This window comes from Bactrocera latifrons, unplaced genomic scaffold, assembly GCF_001853355.1.
Source record: "Bactrocera latifrons isolate USDA-ARS-PBARC rearing strain unplaced genomic scaffold, ASM185335v1 scaffold_28, whole genome shotgun sequence".
Lineage (NCBI taxonomy): Eukaryota > Metazoa > Arthropoda > Insecta > Diptera > Tephritidae > Bactrocera > Bactrocera latifrons.
Genome location: NW_017536407.1, coordinates 1,121,176 through 1,139,621, shown reverse-complemented (window position 1 = coordinate 1,139,621; position 18,446 = coordinate 1,121,176). Strand labels below are relative to the sequence as shown.

At 36.9% G+C, this 18,446-nt stretch overlaps 5 protein-coding genes across 8 annotated transcripts; 2 read left to right on the top strand and 3 right to left on the bottom strand.

The window, feature by feature from the left end:
* Window positions 1–110: 110 nt before the first annotated feature.
* LOC108970051 (SWI/SNF-related matrix-associated actin-dependent regulator of chromatin subfamily A-like protein 1) lies at window positions 111–3,152 on the bottom strand. Its single transcript, XM_018935161.1, has 10 exons — window positions 2,516–3,152; window positions 2,240–2,456; window positions 2,050–2,184; window positions 1,641–1,996; window positions 1,425–1,575; window positions 1,188–1,352; window positions 976–1,126; window positions 776–907; window positions 518–712; window positions 111–459 (listed from the first exon to the last, which is right to left on the bottom strand). The coding sequence occupies exons 1-10, from the start codon at window positions 3,051–3,053 to the stop codon at window positions 247–249; spliced, it is 2,253 nt and encodes a 750-aa protein (XP_018790706.1). The 5' UTR covers window positions 3,054–3,152; the 3' UTR covers window positions 111–246.
* A 495-nt stretch (window positions 3,153–3,647) lies between these two features.
* Window positions 3,648–5,230, top strand: LOC108970086 (F-box/LRR-repeat protein 15). 2 transcript variants are annotated; one of them, XM_018935229.1, is made up of 2 exons: window positions 3,648–4,525; window positions 4,912–5,230. In XM_018935229.1, the coding sequence occupies exons 1-2, from the start codon at window positions 3,795–3,797 to the stop codon at window positions 5,084–5,086; spliced, it is 906 nt and encodes a 301-aa protein (XP_018790774.1). In that variant the 5' UTR covers window positions 3,648–3,794; the 3' UTR covers window positions 5,087–5,230. The 2 variants fall into 2 exon arrangements, with proteins under 2 accessions (XP_018790774.1, XP_018790775.1); XM_018935230.1 differs by having other exon boundaries at window positions 4,664–5,001.
* Window positions 5,166–8,001, bottom strand: LOC108970085 (geranylgeranyl transferase type-1 subunit beta). The gene is made up of 5 exons (XM_018935228.1): window positions 7,279–8,001; window positions 6,540–6,699; window positions 6,319–6,482; window positions 6,104–6,256; window positions 5,166–6,038 (listed from the first exon to the last, which is right to left on the bottom strand). The coding sequence occupies exons 1-5, from the start codon at window positions 7,558–7,560 to the stop codon at window positions 5,610–5,612; spliced, it is 1,188 nt and encodes a 395-aa protein (XP_018790773.1). The 5' UTR covers window positions 7,561–8,001; the 3' UTR covers window positions 5,166–5,609.
* A 338-nt stretch (window positions 8,002–8,339) lies between these two features.
* LOC108970087 (probable 39S ribosomal protein L24, mitochondrial) lies at window positions 8,340–9,646 on the top strand. Its single transcript, XM_018935231.1, has 5 exons — window positions 8,340–8,501; window positions 8,706–8,862; window positions 8,936–9,129; window positions 9,190–9,385; window positions 9,452–9,646. Exons 1-5 carry the CDS (start codon window positions 8,418–8,420, stop codon window positions 9,565–9,567), a joined length of 747 nt encoding a protein of 248 aa, XP_018790776.1. The 5' UTR covers window positions 8,340–8,417; the 3' UTR covers window positions 9,568–9,646.
* A 32-nt stretch (window positions 9,647–9,678) lies between these two features.
* Window positions 9,679–14,228, bottom strand: LOC108970084. 3 transcript variants are annotated; one of them, XM_018935224.1, is made up of 6 exons: window positions 13,879–14,228; window positions 13,331–13,807; window positions 10,464–10,686; window positions 10,212–10,404; window positions 9,967–10,152; window positions 9,679–9,903 (listed from the first exon to the last, which is right to left on the bottom strand). In XM_018935224.1, the coding sequence occupies exons 1-6, from the start codon at window positions 13,963–13,965 to the stop codon at window positions 9,717–9,719; spliced, it is 1,353 nt and encodes a 450-aa protein (XP_018790769.1). In that variant the 5' UTR covers window positions 13,966–14,228; the 3' UTR covers window positions 9,679–9,716. The 3 variants fall into 3 exon arrangements, with proteins under 3 accessions (XP_018790769.1, XP_018790770.1, XP_018790771.1); XM_018935225.1 differs by having other exon boundaries at window positions 10,464–10,671; XM_018935226.1 differs by having other exon boundaries at window positions 10,464–10,671; window positions 13,448–13,807.
* Window positions 14,229–18,446: the final 4,218 nt, after the last annotated feature.

The window sequence follows — 18,446 nt, the reverse complement described above, 5'->3', positions numbered from 1 at the left end:
AATAGAAAAAAATTACAAAAAAGAAGTTTAAAAATAATTAATATTATTTTACCAACTTACAGATAGAAATCCATTGTTTATAATCATTAATTAGTACAAACTTTGTGAATTTATTGGTGGCAGAAGTTAGCGTATAATAGTAAAAAAATAATATAGCCAACTACAATATTCAAACACACATGCGCTGCTTATTACTTCAAACACATTACTTCGAACACTTGAAAAAAACACACACACAAACAAAAATCAAAACATCAGGTCCTTGAACGCATCATCATCGTCATCCATAAAAAATTCATCGATATTCTCCAATTCCTTGCTCAAGTCCAACTTCTGCGCTGCATCGTCTACAACGCCAGCGGCTGGTTGTGGTTTAATGTGCACAACGTCAGCCGTCGTGCTTGATTTAGGTGGATCAACCTTYTTCATAGGCGAAAAGTAGTTTTCAATTTTATGTGACTATAAAAAAAGTAGAATAATTAAATATTTTATATGTGCACAAAAACTGTGTAATCACCCCTGTAGGCGCTGCGGTGTGCGTGGCATCCTGCAAGTTCTCACAGAATAAACCAGCACGGTTCAAAACATCCTGTTTATTTTTCAACATATTCCAGATGGCATCATCGGCCGTTTTCGGCGCCATTAAGTAACGGCATATGATCGCTTTATTTTGGCCGATGCGATGTGCGCGACTCTCCGCCTGCGCTAAGGTCTACAGGATAATAAAGCAATACARATGTAATTTAAAATTTTTTTGCGTGTTTGTTGAGCATACACTTGGATTCCAGTCCAATTCGGCGAAAATAATCATTTCGGCGGCGGTTAGCGTGATGCCGGCATTGCAGGCGCGCAATGAGAGCACAGCAACTTGGCAGGACGATTTCGTTTGAAATTTCTCTATATATTCCTAAAAGTTAAACATTTCGTATCATGCACAGACGTAATATTTTCAAAAAACTTTTCATGGAAATTTACCCCGCGCGCCTCATTTTTGGTAGTGCCATCAATGCGTATAAAATTCACATTTAATTTGCACAAGCAATCGCTTATGGCGTCCAGCATGACGCGATGATGTGCAAACACAATGAATTTAATTTTGTCTTTCACCAAGTTTTTTAAGTAAGCGCTACAAGTACACAAGTGTTCATTTTCTAAAATAGTTTTACATGTTTCTATGTGTTAATTACCACACAGCACGCGCTTTAACCTCAGCCGTCGTTGAATAGAACCTTAGTAGTATGTCTTCGCGTTCGCGGCCTTTGCTTGTGGAGAAATCTCGGCTAAGCGTTTCCAAATTTTGCTTCGATACTGTATTGATTGACAAAAGCGCTGGGTCCAGCAGCACGGTTTCACTGCAAAATCAAAATAACAAATTGAAATCAAATATCATACGAATAAAATATTAAAATTTTCACATTGATTACCGATTCTTTTCAGCCAATTGTGGCAGCACAGAATCCTTTGTGCGTCTTATCATAAATTTTTCTTTTAGCACAACATTTAGCTCTTCCAGATTCGACTGACCTGTCGCATCCCAGCCAAAATGCGTTTGCTTGCCATCACAGTAACGAGTAGCTATTGAAGAATACATTTATTAATTAGCAAAATTTCCAATTCTCTACAAGTCTAACATTACATACTATATTCCTTAAATGTCATGAATTTGCGATCGATGAGATGAATTTGTGTGAATAATTCTAAGGGTCGCGATAGGGCTGGTGTGCCCGAAAGCAATATCACATGTCGTGCTTTTTGTGTTAAACGTTCCGCCGCCATAGAGCATTTAGTTTTGGCATTTTTCAAAGTGTGCGATTCATCGAATATTACAAAACCAAATTTATGCTCCAATAATCGGTCAACATGCTTATCCATCATATTGTAACTGGTGATAAGCACTTTTGCATCATGGAAATATTGCTGATTATTTAGCAACGTTTGTATGTAGTGGACATGTATACTGGGTAGCAGATCGCGTACGTGATTGACCCAGGATTCGCTATGAGAGGAAAATTTATGATTGGACGATAGTTATAATATAGCAAATTTTACCGAACAGAAGCAGTGGTACAAATTAACAGAGGCCATGATTCCTTGTAAAAGTCTGCCACAGCAAGCGCTTGATACGTTTTGCCTAGACCCATTTCATCACAGATCATAAGACGACCGTGATGCGCAATAGCAAAACTGTGACAAAATAACAAAACTACAAATGCTTTAGTGTAAATCGTGAAATACTTACCAAACTCCTTCTTGCTGGAAAGGTAATAGTTTCTGTGCTAACTTTGGTTCGATCGAGGATAAGCAGGAGTGTTCGATTTCCACAGGCGGTGTGCGGCATACTGAAATCACACTCTTTGGTATGGTGCCAATGCTTACGTCTGGCTTCATACCGCCGACGCGTTCCTGCAATAGCTCATAATCTTGTAGTCCGAAACTCCAAGTACATTTTAAGTTATCTGTAATAAAAACAAAATATACTAAACAATTATAGCGCAATGCCTTAATTGCTACAAACCATATGATCTTGATGGTATAGTTTTAAACACATCGATAAGTTTGGCATGGTAACATGAAGGCTGTGCCACAAAGCGTGTATTACTGATCATATATACCTTACAGCTAACTTGGACAGCGAAAACAGGTGCCAGATTTTGTTGATTTACATTGCTGACAGTTTGAATTGCAGCAGCATTTGGCTTGTTGTGAAATGGGCTTCGGGGATATGGTTGTGCTGAATTTCGTGCATTATTTACATACTTTCCAATGTTACTACGCTTTAAATCATTTAGAAAATTTATGGCTGCAGCGCTGGGCTTAGCACTCGAATTTTGCTGAAGTTTTGCGTTTGCATCACTTTGTGTTTGTGTGTGATTTTGCTGCTTAAAGAAGCTATTTGTTGATATGGCACCTGTAGCTGTGCATTGCTGTTGAACTGGAGATGTTATTTTTGTTGCAGTTGATGAGGCGTTAGCCAAACGTTGCTTTTTAGCTGCTAACTTCTCTAATGCAATACGACGCTTTTCTGCAATTTCGGCTGCGGTACAAACAGACATTCTGATCCAATTGTGTTTTTCTTTCCGATTATCAAAACATATAAATAGACTAAAGACTGAAGAAAATATTTATGAAGAGCGCGAATAAGCTTATTGAAGTATTCAAATTACAGCTGTTTCTGCGTAACGTCTCTGTTTCGAATACGCTGAATTAACAAATGTCTTGACGAGATAGTTTTTAAAGATAACACATTTGTAATAAAAAAAAAACATATATTTTTAATTTATCAAATGTTAAAGAATATCTCAAAAACAATATAGAATTATGGTTTTTCAAGCAAATGTGATACATCTCTAATTAAAAAAATGCATAGTTCTCTAAACATATTTCAATGTATATCTCTACAGTCATCAGCTGATTAATGTCCGCTTTAAATAGAAATCAGAAAGTTTCAGAAACAATTTTTCCAATCTGACTTGTTAAACATAACTATTTTCTCAGAATTTGTAATCAGACTTTCTAACAGCATAATACTGATATATTCATTATTTATTTTATACATAGCATATTTTAAGAAAGAAGCAGTATTTTTAATTCATTTCACCAGTATCACCCTTTCTAGCGTCAGCTGTTTTTTGATGTGTATGCATAAACAAAATAAAAGAAAGAAAAAATGAACAACATTAAGAATACGCATTTAATACCATGAAGTTATTGTGAAAATCTTTAAAATATTGCTCTAAAACAAGAAACATACTAAATTCTTGTTTTTCGTGTGCTGGCCAACACGGAACTTCAAAATGTGCAGCCTAGAGGGAGAGGAGAAACATTTGGCCTCAATGGCATTAGCAGTCTCCTACAGCAATGCAAAGGTGTCATTCTTTGACATAAGTTGGCAAGATGTGCTGATACCTATGGTTGCGGAATTTCTTACACTCAAGGACCTATTTAACTTACGTTGCTGTTCGAAAACTGCCAAACGCTTCGTCGAAGCTGCATTTGAACGACGCAAAGACATTAACTTAGCTGGTAATAATAGCCATAATGTTGAGTTAGCATTTGCCGTGTTAGGAAAATGCTGCCGTCGTATAGAGAACTTGCATCTAGCACGTTGCCATTGGTTAACAGATGAATACTTATTGCCGTTATTAGCAGAAAATAGACGTTTACGCGTAGTCAACTTGAATGAATGCGTGAATATTACGCCACTGGCTTTGCAGCCGATCATTATAGAATGCAAGGAGTTGCGCATTTTGAAACTCTCTAAATGCCAGTGGTTAACAACAGGCGCGGTAGATGCGCTGACTTTACACCATAGTAATTTGGTGGAATTCGACATTTCATATTGTACAGCAATTGGAGAGCGTTGTTTAATAATATTTTTTAGAAAGTTAAACAAATTAAATGTTTTATCATTAGCCAATACACCCAGCGTAACGGATCAGGTGTTGATACAAATTGCCAGCTACTGCCGCAGTTTGGAACATATTAATTTGGTGGGATGCGCTGCCATTTCCGATTATGGTATACAGTAAGTATGGTGTATTTTAGCTGTAACATACGAAAAATGTTACGTTGTCATCTTTCCAGTAACTTTATCCTATAAGATTTTAGTGGAGCGTGTATTATATATTTCAACCTTCTCTTTTTTTTTTTTGTCTAATTACAGTGCAATCGCCACGTATTGCACTCAGCTACGTTCGCTACTCGTGCAACGTTGTCCGCGTGTAACGGAGCGTTCTTTAGCACCGCTACGCAAACGCGCGCACATCGATCGACAAAGTCAATTAGACATGTATCTGAACGATTTCTATCCCAGTGATTTTCTTATTTATTAAGCTTACAAAACCAAAAGCAATTAGAAAGACAACTAAGACAGCGGAGTTTATTTTTACTCTGCTTTTCGTTTATTTGCAGCGCTCTAACAACAACGTGTCAGCAACTTCAATCGTTGATGGTGCATCGATGTCCGAATGTGACTGAACGCGTATTGGCGCCTCTACGTGGTCGTCTCTTCATTGATCGACCGCAACTGGGCTATAACATACCGGCATTGGAGGGGCACATTAATTGCCTTTACTTGCAGGTTTAACGTAAATGATAAATTTATTACTAAATTAATTATATATGTATATAAATGTGGGTGATTCTCTTTACAAAACAATTTAAGCTAGCTTTAATTGTATTAGTTTATTTACAATACCGATCAATATAATTAAATACTATTAAAAAAATAGTTGTGCTTATGTTTTAATTCACAATAGTTTCCCGATACACTCACGATATGATTGGAATATTTGACTTCAAAAATTATATACACTTTTTCTAAACTGAGAATTTAATATTGATAGTTAAGGCTAGAATATGCAAGCCGTGAATATGCATAAAAATTATTGCAGTGTAAAAAAAAAAAAAAACGTAAACAAGCAGTCACAATAGAAATATGCCTTTCATATGTTTATAAAAGGTATGTAAAATATATAACTTTTTTTGTTTAACTTGCATTAACTGCAAAATATTTCGGCACAAATAGTCAAATAGTTGTCCAATCATTGCTCACTTTGTATAAAAATCATTCCCGCTTAATTATAGTTTTTTTGTAAAAGAAATGCTCCTTATTGTGCTTCTATAAGCGGCGAGGTAACGGACGTTGAATTTTCATCACTATTAAGTTTTGACGACGCCGACTTGTTGCTGCTAACAAATCGATCATCTGTACTCTCCACTTGCCACTGTGCATGTAATTGTTTCAGACGATTGTAAGCGCGCATTGATATATTCAAACTGGGCATAACTGCTGATAGACCAGGCTCATTCATGAACGAAAGTCCACACAGACCGAAATATGTATGAAAAGGATCTGTTGTGGATTGTGGCCATTTTGAAAAACCACCGACAATGCTGTCTTGGGTCTCCATAATGTAAGCACGATTCTCTTCGTAATCTATTAACTCAAAGGCACCCAATATGCGTAGCGCTGCACCTATCCAAAATGAATAGCATGTGTCTACTGCTTTATTTGGACGACCTTGGAAACCATTCACCTGTAATTATTTCATATTACATTATAGCAGCACACTGTATATACGTATCCAAGCAAAAAATTTACCTGTCTGAAAATCAACCAACGTTTTATGTTTTCTATCGTTGTTACATCCAATCGATGTAATTGACCGCTGAGCTCAAGCGCAGCCAAAGCACAAAATGTAGTACCGCCGTGCGCTTCACCCTCTAAATACTGACTGAAGCCGTTATCATAACGCTGTAAAGGGGGCATAAATGTTAGAATAAAATTCGCCTATTTGCCACCAAGAATTGACTTACTATACAGCTGGTTATGAACTCAAACATTTTCTCCTTATCTACATTGCCCCAATAGTCGAGCATATGACATATGGCAGCGGCACAAAAAACGAAGCGCATGTCGTTTTCACTGCCGTCGACGCAAGCGCTGAAGCTACCATCTGGACGCTGTACCGCGGCAACACCTGAAAAAACGGTCATATGATGTTTCATTGAAATGAGCTGTGTGTATGAGAACGTACCATCGACAATGCTTTTTCGGTTTATGCGACTCAAATCGTCGCCAAGCGTAGCTAATATACCAATACCAGTATATGTCATCGCAAGGTGTCCCCACTGATAGATTTTGACATTGGCCTGTAATTGCTCGTCAGCGGAAATGATATTCACACAACGTGAACCCTGAAATGACGAATTTGAAATTACGTGAATTTAAAAAGATAAAGTATCTATGTTTACAGTAATTTCTTTGATAATTGTTGCTGGCAATTTTTACAACACAATTAATTGATTGAAAAACGTTGTTTGACAAACTGTTTTACTGGATTGATAAGAAATATGATTGCAGTAAATGGAAGATAAGAAACGCATACTTTTGGTTTCTTTTTTTACAATTCCTTAAGTACAAACAAACGTGAGATTTTTAATTATAAATTTAAAAAATACACAAAATGTATTTGCGTAATCTCTAAACAAATTATGACGGTTTACTTGATATTAAAATTAAATCCAAGCAAACATAAAATATAGCACTTTAATAAGTTAGGAACAGTGGATGTTGTTGTTGGAAAAATGCTGTATAAACAAAGCACAGCGCTGTTAGCACAAAACTAAGATTAAACACACGTACCTACAGATAACGTACTGCGAGAAAATGTGTGCAAATGTACATACACATTTATGTATATTTGCAAACCCGCTCACCTGCCAGTCACTTTTGATTAATGACTATGCGCAATAGTAATATATTTACGTGTTTACCTGAAAGCCGCTGCAATTTGGCTGTTTTTCCAGATTTGAAGTCACAAGGCCACCGTAAATCCATTCAATGACATCCTTTTGCATTTCTTTTGTAAGTAGTGGTAGCGAATTAAGTACATCCAATCCGCACACTGCGAAGAATGCAATGGTGCCTCTGGTGGAGTCGTGTGACGCCAGACGAGCTGGTAATAAATTCAAAAATCTAACGAAAAATTTTGCATGTTTTTGTAACAGAGCCGGTTCCTGCTTAACTCCCTCTATATTCAATGCATCGTGGGACATTTTCTTTCACTTATTATCGCAAAATAGTTATTGGAACGTGTTGCAATTAAATACTGGTTTACTGCTTGTTTTGCTGTAAATATTTCCACTGAAATACGTGCTCTTATGTACGTTATTTATGTGTTTATGACTAATATCAAGTCAGCATAAGCGTAAATTTATTATTCATTTATTGATAATCGCTTGTCGACGAGCAGTGAGTAGTAATCTGCTACAACCAACGAATTTTGTAGTTTCTGTTTTCTTTCACGAATTCCACTATTCTTGCACTTCGGCTTCGGCTCATGTATAAGAAAATAAATTAACTTTGTGGTTTATATGCTTTTTATAGCAATTCTATGTTCTTTTATATTTGTTTATAAAATTCTTGTTGACTAGTCGGTAAAAAATGCACATATAAAATTATCAATTCGTTTTACTGTGGAGAATGGAGCGAATGGCGCTATGCAATGAAGAACAGCTGATCGCCACAGAGTTGCATTATGGGAAAAGTATGAATAATGAAAAATAAATACATAATAAATGCTGTTAAATTAGCTGAAAACTCTTGGAAGATTGCTCATTGAGTATATAAATTTATTTATGTAATAAACGCTGCCAAATTATCAGATAACTTTTGAAGCAATGCTCTTTGAGTATATAAACTTGAAAATTTATTAATTTTAAATAAATGTTTCAATGAATCTGTTAAAAAAAAACAAGTACTTTCTACACTGTAAAACAAATTAGGTTTCTGTTTTCATTATTGCTTCGCTTTCGAACGCATCAAGTAAACTGTCAGCGGTCAGCTGTTTTATAACATTCACGCGATTCCCTTTACGAATCGATTGGTTTTATAATAATAAGTTCTGTGAAAGATGAGGCTAACCCAGTTTTTGGCCACTAAATTAAAAAACTTCTCAAATTTTCCAAAGGAATACATTGAGAGAAGTAAAAAGCAGGTGCGCTTGTGTAATGTCATAAATATGGATAAGCAGCATACTTTACAGTTCCCTCGACAGTCGGGTCTACGTAACCGGAACGAACCCAGATTTTTATCCGGCCAAGGACTGTCAACTCAGCAGAATTCAGAACAGCAGCATAATTACAATTCTTATACATAATTTGTTTTATCCCTCATGCTATTTATACATTTTAAATTAAAGGTCTATTGGAAAACACCATCTGGTCTGCCAAATTACACAAAATGCACAGTAGAGCGTAAGCGTTTTCGATATACAACAAATCGGCCATGGACAGGACAGTTTAGACAGCAAAATATGCCCGGTACTATACGCAAAAAGGTCTTTCTTAATCCAGTGGGTAAGTAAAACTTCACTTAAGGTTCCAAGCAATTGATGCAAATAGTTGCTTAACTATTCATCTTTTTTTATAGATGAATGGGGTTTCTTCCGTGGTGATCGTGTTGAAGTGCTTGTCGGCAAAGATAAGGGTAAACAAGGAATTGTTACACAGGTTATATCAGAACGCAATTGGGTAATGGTGGAAGGTCTAAACTGGCATTATCGCACTGTGGGCGCTGAAGAAGGGTTTCCAGGCATATTAATCAAATCTGAGTCGCCTTTAGATGTGTGTTCTTTCATATGAAATCCTGCGTTAGTAATCATATCGTTACTTGTTCTTTATTAGGTTACCAAAGATGTACGATTAGTCGATCCCTCGGATTTGCAAGGCACAGAATTCGAATGGCGTTTCACTGAAGAGGGTGAGAAGGTACGTGTATCGGCGCGCACTGGCCGCCTTATACCCATACCAGAGACGAACAATCAAACACACGATTATAAAACGCCGGGCGCATATATTGAACGCGAAAAGGATACAACTGGTATTAAATCAGCTGCTTCAAATAACTGTAATGTATTATAATATTTCGTTTTATTTGTTTTTGTAGCCGCTGTTGTATCCGAAATAACTTTCCAACCCAAATTGTCAACATTTGAAATGGATATTATGGAAGAGATGGGCATTGAGGAAGAGCGTACACCAAAAAAGACCTACTGGTATTAAGTTGTAGCTACGTTTTTTAAGCAATGCTTTAATTTGTTAACCAATAAAAACTATAAATATATGTATATAATGAAACAAATTTCTTACAACTACTAAAACAAGCTGCTTTGGGCTAGCGATTATTGCCATTTTCGAACATGCGGATGATATTATTTTCGAGCAGCGGTGAAAATCTCTTCGCGATGATCTCTTAAAGTCTTAGCCAAGTGACGCACCGTTTCCTCGGCTTTATCGAAATCATGCCGCAAAGTTTTGTTGAACATTTCATACAACCACATCGAAGCCTTGGACGTATTACTCTCAAAGGAGGTGAATACTTTACTCGTATGCTGATATCTGCGGCGAAAGAATATATAATATGATTACATTTCATTCAATTAAATTTATTTCTTTGGTCACCTTGCCAGATTCGCTATATCTGTAATCATGTAGGTGTTGCAATGCTTAACTGCCAGCAGTTGACGATTGCTTATGTGCTTGATTTCCACATGTGGCAGCGCCAATTGCGCACACTCCACCGATATCAAAGCGGCCTGCAGTGCCGCACGACATTCCAAAGCAAGTTGAATTTTGTGTTTCGGATCACTTGAATGCAAAAGTGGAAATTACATTTAAAATGCACATTAAAAAAAAAAAAAACTTACATTGCTTTAGCCAACTGTTGCCACTGCTGCAAAGCCTGTGTGGCCGAGGTGGCGCTGGTGCGCAACAAAGTGCCGCATATACGCCATTGCTCCAAGGCGCTGCCTAATTTATCGCGTACATCACGCGCCGCCTCCAGTTGCGAGTCCAGGCTCTCCTCCAGTCGTGTCATGTACGTACCGCCACTGATAAAGGCTGAAAGGCGCTTAAAGCACGTTGTAATTGTTGTATTATATATATTTTTAAGCGCTTACCTATAATGCCGTCGTGATGCACATATAGTTCATTTAATTCGTTGTAGCTTTCCGTTAACGTTTTCAGTCGCACCTTAGTGTGTTCCAGTATTTCGGTATAGTAACGGATGGACGTTAGATAAAGCGCAGATTCACTGAGGCTCGCGAAGAAGTCCTCATGTGTGGAAGCCTTATTTGCATCGCCAACAACACCCAAGTTTGTGGCAAGCTGGCAAAATATATACTAGGTAATTAATTTTTGAAGTGTTTGTATTACTATTTCACTCTTTTTCTCTACATTTTCGTTATAAAAATTAATACTTTGTTTGAAGTCCGCAAAGTCAACACATTTGTCTAGCCATGCATGTAAATATTTTCCTATCAGACCTACCRGACTTGTACGCATATTATTTAGTAATATATTTCCTTACTCCTGCCAAAATAATCGTAACTTGTACCTATAATTTCTTAAAGTGTCGAAGCACGTTAATCACTGTTGGCATTTAGTTGCAATGAACAAGTATGACAGGGCGTATGAGTTACGAAGTACAAATCTGACAATGCTGAGCAAAATATAACCAACAATATTTATATCTATATCACGACTATGAAATCACTAATAGATTCAAGAGTACACATATTTGTCTCAGAAGCCTAAAACAGAATGGAAGTCCTGTAAAGCTAAAGTATCTAGGTTAGACAGGAGTAAGCTACCTCACAAAGGTTCTMAACCTGTTCAAATACCCGATGTGTGGAAAGTCGGAAGTGTGGTCCCACTACTGAAACCTGAGAAACCCCTCAGCTTCACACACCACATGAGCCTAGAAAACCACCAGCATGATTTCCGAAAAGTGCTCAGTACTACCACAGCACTTAGCGTCATAAATGCCCAGAGAGTTCGTGGCCTTAAACAAAACCACTCTGCGAGAGAACGATCGTCGTAGCCTTGAGCACAGTCAATCACACAAGGCTAGTTGAGGATATCGAAAAAATTACGTTCTCTCCCGGACTGAGGACTGAAGAGGTGGACTATGAACTATCTGAGCGGTCGTCAATCATTCGTACTACTGGTATATCGAGCTTTCATCCAACGAGAATGCCGGAATAATTGGAGCAGTGGAAAAGCATTGTTTTTTTAATGCCGGAGATCGCATGTTACTCGAAATATAATGGTTCAATTATTATAAGAACTTGATGGAAAATTCTCTTAGCAGTCAGAAGGATGTTTTAGTCAAATTTTACGACAAAACTTGCTGTAAAAATGATTGCTCGTCAATGTTGAAGTTTTTTTACAACACTGTACGTCCGGTTGTTGGTCATTTACCCAAAACTCCGCAAATGTTAATAATTAGCCACATCGTTAKKACAACAACAACAACAAACAGCTAAACCGATTTTCGAGAAATTACCCAATATTACATTTCATGGACAAGTAATTCAAAACAAGCAAAGATAACAACAACTAACGCCTACAATTAATCAAATTACTACAGGAAGGAAGTACGAACGCGCTCCAAATGAGTCGCCACTTTGCACGTGTACACATTCGAACGTCGCAGGGGGTTAAACTACGAGGTGGTGGCTGAAGCTCATTTAGCCACACGAGAACATATGTACTTAAATATATATTGATGTATTTTCGTGATTATGTCTGTGTATATACGCGCATATTCAAATACGTAGGAATTACAAGGACGCGTGCTTAAAAACCAGTAAAAGGCTACATGAGCTTTTAGGGGTGCGTTTAACAAAGGCGTGAATGGAAAAGTATTTAGTGGCTTAAATACAGTTCTGTCAAAGAAATTATTAGCGATGTCATTTATAGCACTTTTCATGACGTTAGCTTGGTGTACTGAGTACTTGTCCACCGAGTTGGGGAGCATATTGTTCAACACTTTCTGAAAGTTCAATACAAACCCGCATTTTTTTTTACTTTATCGTGAATACAAGTGGTTTGAGTGGTACATTGCTTTCAACGAGGGTTGTGAAGTCTTGCCTCTTGCCAGTCTTTCATCCACCTCTCTTAATGACAATAACATCGAAATAGTTGGGGAAAATGTGTTCGAAAATCTTTGCTTCGGCATCAGGAAGGTAGCAGAGAATCTCAATGTCGCTTCTGCATCGGCACAGCACATTTTGGCTAATGTTTTGTACATGAAGCGGGTCAATACAAGACTCATACTGATCTGAAGCTTTGGAAAAATGACGTTGAGTAGAGGTCGCAAAACTTCAAAATGAGATCGTTCTAGGGGGTCAAACGGTAAATATGGAATGCTCTTCTTCCAACGGTTTGAAGGTCTTCCTCTTCATCTGCTTCTCCCATTCGGTACTGTGTCGAATACTTTCAGAGCTGGAATGTTTTTATCCATACGGACGATACGACCTACGAGTATTCAGTGCAGTCGCTGTTTCTTATTTCGCTGAATCTTCCGGAGCACCTTTCTCTCGAGAACTCGTAACGTACGTTTATATATAGAGGTTGGTCTTTGTTCGTCTGGGGAGGAATTTACATCTCAATTGCCTACTCAATCCGAAGTAGCACCTTTTGGTTACAGTTATTCTGCGTTGGATTTCGAGGCTGAATCTCTCTCATCATACCTTTCGACGAATGAAGTTATTGACAAAGAAATCAAAGAAAAGAAGAAAGCTAAGGTTTTGCTCAAAGAACTTTTCGAGAAGCAGTTGTCATCCTGAAAAAAATAGTGATTTGCTTTCAAAACCCCGAAAGCTTTCGATACCTTTTTTCGCACAAAACCATGTTATATCGTCAAACCCACACTCAAACCCCACCGCGGTACTTCAGTACTACTCTACCAGTTCACTAACCCCTCCTGAATATATAATGGAGTGTTTTAAGTGACAGTTTGGTATTTGTGTTTACAACTCACATTAGCCAAATCTTGGGTGGGTGTATTGGCCACAATGCTGTTATTAGCTTGTCGTGCCGCACCGCCTACGCCATTTGTTGTGGCGCCATTTCCCCGTAGTAATGTGCCTTTGTTTACCTTTGATGTCGCTGTTGTGGCTGCAGTAGCGTTCAGCGGTTGCAAGGGCGGTTGGTGAATGGGAGGCGGTGTTGTTGCATCGATCTCATTCAACGTCAATATTTCACTATTCATTTGCTGTGTGTATTGGTGTTGTGACGGTTGTTGTTGTTGCTGCTGTTGCTGCTGGTGCAACGAGCCGCTATTTTGTGGGTTCAAGGCCATATCTACGGTGTCAACACCGAGCAAAGAATCGCGTTGCGACTGCAAGTGCTCCACCCAAGCTTCGGCGGTGGCCATACGCGGCCCCGGACAAGTGGCTTCCAACTTGCTGATGCGTTCATCCAAACGCACAAATTCCTCGATGACGGCAGCGGGATCCTATATGTGGTATAAGACGGAAAAGTCTAAGTTTTTGAGCAACTTTAGTTTGGATCGCGCTCGATATTTACCATGTCGCCTTGCTGCCAACGATCCAAGCTCTGTATGGGCTCTTCAATTACACTGTTCGTGTCCATCGATGAACCACATCCCATCATTTGTGCGACGATATTATGGAAAAATGCATATTCGCACTTAAGCGTGGTCGCAAGTAAACATTAGAAAATACGATTTTTTCAACAAAAAATTTACAATTCCGTTTAGTTTTTATTTAAGTAAAGTCTCTAAATTAATTGCTGCACATAAATTTGGATATGCCTTTGTATATAAAAGTCTGCGTGTACTGCGTTCTATTTTTTATAGTTTTTTATCTAATTTTCCATCTTTGCAATTTACGGTTTTCCACACGCTATTCCGTCGTTGTTCGATTCACTTGTCACTCGCTACACCGTCAATTTCTGAATGAAATTCATTTGCATGCTTGCTTACTGGTTCACCCACCAAATGTTGAATGGTTCGTTGAGCCTTTGTCCAATCCGTCAATGTTAGTTATTTTTTTTTATTTACATACAATTATAAAAACGAGAAAACAAATGTATGTACAGTTGACTGACATACATATAAGAAAATAAATACAAACTATCCTGGTTGAAATTTTCCCATATTCCGATACAACTTACCCGGTAGGAAAATGGAGTTGTTATGTCCAGAATTCCTAGGTTCGGACTTAAAAGTCCTTCGTAGTCTAGTGTAGACAGGTCCTTCTCCACCGTTCGCCGTTTCATCGTCCATGCCTTTGCACCATATATCAGGACGGGAATAAGGAGCGACTTCTWAAGTTTGGACTTTTTTAGTCGAGAGAGGACTTTACTTCTCAATTGCTTACTCAGTCTAAAGAAGCAACTGTTGGCAAGAGCTATTCTGCGTTTCGATTTCGAATCTGACATTGTTGTTGGCGTTAATATTGATTCCAAGATAGACAAAATTATCTACTACTCCGAAGTTATGACTGTCAACAGTGACGTGGGAGCCAAGTCGCGAATGCAACGACGGTTTGTTTGGTGAAAAGAGATATTTCGTCTTACCCTCGTTCACTACCGAACCCATCTGCTCTGCTTCCTTATCTAGTCTGAAGAAAGCAGAACTAACGGCGCGGCTATAGAGGCTAATAATATCAATATCCAGCAGCTGTACACTCTTATAGAAGATTGTCTCACATTCGAAGCTGTTTTCTTCCTTTAATTGGTAGTGTTTTTGCGTGGTGGGAGGAGATGTTTCGCCTTCTCACTTTAGCTCGTCTTCAAACTGATGGATACTTGATCTAAGACCGGAAGTCGTGCGCTTCTTGAGCCATATGTAAAAGAATCATTACTGACCACTGACCAAGTGAATGCGCTCAAAGAACTTTCCTCACTTGCATGGACTTCTACACATGGCTCCATCCTCGCTACTCCCTATATATTCTGAAAATTCAAGTCTATATATTTTCTGTTCTTTCCATAGTTAAGTTAGAAGACTGTATGTGGGTTAATCCGGAAGGAAGCTTTAGTGATGCTTCAAAGAGTCTTTCGCAAGGTTAATGTTGGGATATAGAAATTTCGGACTGGATTTTAATAAAGGGACAATTTTAATCTTAATTTTAGCAACATAATTCATGAACCACTGCTAGATATTTTTTAAAAATTCTTTGGAACCTGATAATTAATGTGTGGTAAATTATCGAGTTAAGACCAATCTCTCGGATGTTTTTTTTTGTGGATACTTACAGCAGCAGAGAGTAATTTACGATAAAATTTTCTAGAGGGTAGTATTAAGATGACTACTTGATTGCTTGTAGCACCATAAGTGCAGTAGAAGTAATATTCCAAGAAAAAGTGAAAGTTTTTAAAGAATGTATGTGATGCTTTACCGTTACATATTTTCAAATGCACTGACAATACTTCTTAATGTAATGTTATGTAGTTATTGTGGTTTCCAAACAAGAACTTGTTTTTGGTTAGTCAGTTGGTATGATAGCTATATGCTATAATGATCGGATCTGAACTACATTTTAAAATAAAAGAGGCATTCCATGCAGAGACTTGGTTTTGATCGTTTAGTTTGTATGGCGGCTATATGCTACAGTGCGCCGATATCTGCGATTCCAAAAAGTGAGCAGAATCTGAGGGTAGAAAAGACGCCTGCAAAATTTCAGATCGACGAAGTAATTTCCGTATTTATAGACAGACTTTTTACTGACTGATTACTCTGATGAYTTATGTATATGCCATATAGGAGCTTCGAAGTTTTCTTCTCTATGTGACAAACTTAATATATTTAGTTCAGTTTTAATTGATCGAAAAAGCTCGCTTATCCTGGAACGYACCTTCCATGACATTAGTTAAACTGTCGCCACGCTCAGAAGTTCAAGTGTGTTCATTCAATTTTGTGACGGGTTCTTTTAAAAGTTGTGAATATGGTGCAATGCTAAATCCATTTTTATTATTGGCTTTTACGTGCACTTATATGTATATAGTTGTTGCAATTCTTCAAGTAACCCTTGCAATAAATATCAACTTGTGCTTTAGGTCCACCACGCAGTGAAGAAAATGTAGCAGCCGACGCTGGAAGTTTACATATAGACCTTGGAGGAGCAACTCGGGCTTACATATGGAACAACTTGTCGWATTTTACGTCGACATCATAGATTGAAAGCATACAAAATATCATTTGTGCAAACACGYGTGCTTCGCTCTATGGGCTCTAGAAGTTCYAAGGAGATMCGATGTTTTTGAGCCAAATTTTGTTCAGCGGTGATGACCATTTCTGGAGTCATCGGTCCAAATTTCCATCAAAAATTTTGCCGATGAGATCGTAATCTTCAATAGCGGTCGTTATCACATCATGATAATGAACTATTTGATACCTGAAATTGAAGCTCGATCTCGGCGACAATTGGTTTCAACAAGACGGGGCCACTTCCCACACTTGGCAACAATCAATGAATTTATTGAGAGAGCACTTCGATGAGTCGATGATTTCACGTTTTGCGAAATGCTCGAATGAGTCATCGAAAATTGGACTCAACGGATAATCTTAAAAAAAAAAATGCAAAGAATTTTCTTTCGAATGATAATAAGCATGCCCCATTAAATTCGAAGTTGCTGTGTTTTTTCTTYAAAAAAAATAGCGAACCTCGAAATGTATCACCCTTTAATTCTGTATTATTTTGTATTGGTATATGATAATCAATTACCTATGCATTTTGGCACTTAAACTATTAAACTCTACTGGAACAAAAATTCGTGGGGCCATAACCTATTAGCGATAAATTTTAGTCTTCAATAATGATAAGGATCGATTGATGAACAATAAACAATAACAACAGTATGTGTTGCTGTTACATTGAGGGAGTAAATGTACGTACATGCATATATCTCCAAAAAGTCGATAAATAATTAAAATATTTATACGGTTAACAGACATATTGTCGTAATTTTCCGTAAGAAAAACACCGGTATACATATTCATGTGTACATACGTCTAGCAGTGTATATACAATATTATAATATATATTAGGGTGAGCCAAAAACTAATATAACGAATTCGTAGCTTAAAATAATCAACAGATTATTAATCTGCAGAAGAATATCCCTGCAGGGAAACATTTTAAGATTAATTTTATAAGATGTCGGTAAGCTTTCAAAGTTTCCCTATTTATACTTCCATATTAATACAAAAATGGGAATTTTTTAATTGCCAAAAAAAATTATTATTTTTTAATTTTAATAAAATTTTTTTTAAATAAAATACAATAATTTTATTTCAATTTATTTATTCTAAATGTTTAAAAAGTTATAGTATTTTTAATGAAATTAATTGAATTCTACCGTGCTCTATGTGGAACTTTGAAAGCTCACCAACATAATTTAAAAAAATTTAGCTAAGTAAATAGTATTTTTTTAGATAATTTTATGCCCAAAGAGATTTCTTTATAAATTTATTCATTACAAAAATTTAAAAAGAACTTTGAAGGAGCTTTGAAAGCTCACCAACATCTGTTGAATTTTGTAGCTAAATAAATAGTTTCTTTCTTTAAAATGTGTATAGCCAACAAGATTTTTATTTCAATTTATTCATTATAAAAGTTTAAAAACAAATTTGAAAAGAATGAGCTTTAAAGAAACTACGAAAGCTCACCAACATATTTAAAAATTTTTGTTAATAGTTGTATTTTTTATTTGTATACTCGTATAGCTTAATTTTTACGCATAAATTGGAATTACTTCATTTATTTGACCCACCCTAATGTATTGTATATGTATAAGGAAATTACTCAAACTTCACACTCTTTTTATCGGAGTCCCTTGAAAAATCAGCATCGACAATTAATCAAATGCCTCAGTTAATTTGCTGTTGTTGCTGCTTACGGTTTAGCATGTCCTTGATATATCCTTTTACTGGAAAAATTTCTTGCTACGCTAGATTTGAGATAAGTAAGCATTTGTTTTGTTTAGAAATCACCATGTGTAAATATGTATGTATGTACATAGTAAGTGGATATTTAAATTAGCTAATTGCTTAAGTCACTAAAAACATAGAATTTAATTTCTAGTGACTTGGCAAACTCCTACGCCTAATACCTAATTGCTTGTTAAGT

What these genes read in the sequence shown, in the direction of transcription:
- LOC108970087 (XM_018935231.1), top strand. Translation starts at nt 8,418, where the DNA reads ATGAGGCTAACCCAGTTTTTGGCCACTAAATTAAAAAACTTCTCAAAT. An exon ending in GGTCTTTCTTAATCCAGTGG is followed by an intron (nt 8,863 to 8,935) that starts GTAAGTAAAACT and finishes CTTTTTTTATAG; the next exon opens with ATGAATGGGGTTTCTTCCGT. An exon ending in ACGCGAAAAGGATACAACTG is followed by an intron (nt 9,386 to 9,451) that starts GTATTAAATCAG and finishes TTGTTTTTGTAG; the next exon opens with CCGCTGTTGTATCCGAAATA.
- LOC108970085 (XM_018935228.1), bottom strand. Translation starts at nt 7,560, where the DNA reads ATGTCCCACGATGCATTGAATATAGAGGGAGTTAAGCAGGAACCGGCT. An exon ending in CAAATTGCAGCGGCTTTCAG is followed by an intron (nt 6,700 to 7,278) that starts GTAAACACGTAA and finishes TCGTCATTTCAG; the next exon opens with GGTTCACGTTGTGTGAATAT. An exon ending in GTTGGTTGATTTTCAGACAG is followed by an intron (nt 6,039 to 6,103) that starts GTAAATTTTTTG and finishes AAATAATTACAG; the next exon opens with GTGAATGGTTTCCAAGGTCG.
- LOC108970086 (XM_018935229.1), top strand. Translation starts at nt 3,795, where the DNA reads ATGTGCAGCCTAGAGGGAGAGGAGAAACATTTGGCCTCAATGGCATTA. An exon ending in ATTTCCGATTATGGTATACA is followed by an intron (nt 4,526 to 4,911) that starts GTAAGTATGGTG and finishes GTTTATTTGCAG; the next exon opens with CGCTCTAACAACAACGTGTC.
- LOC108970084 (XM_018935224.1), bottom strand. Translation starts at nt 13,965, where the DNA reads ATGATGGGATGTGGTTCATCGATGGACACGAACAGTGTAATTGAAGAG. An exon ending in GCATCACGACGGCATTATAG is followed by an intron (nt 10,405 to 10,463) that starts GTAAGCGCTTAA and finishes AGCGCCTTTCAG; the next exon opens with CCTTTATCAGTGGCGGTACG. An exon ending in CAACAGTTGGCTAAAGCAAT is followed by an intron (nt 10,153 to 10,211) that starts GTAAGTTTTTTT and finishes TTTGCATTCAAG; the next exon opens with TGATCCGAAACACAAAATTC.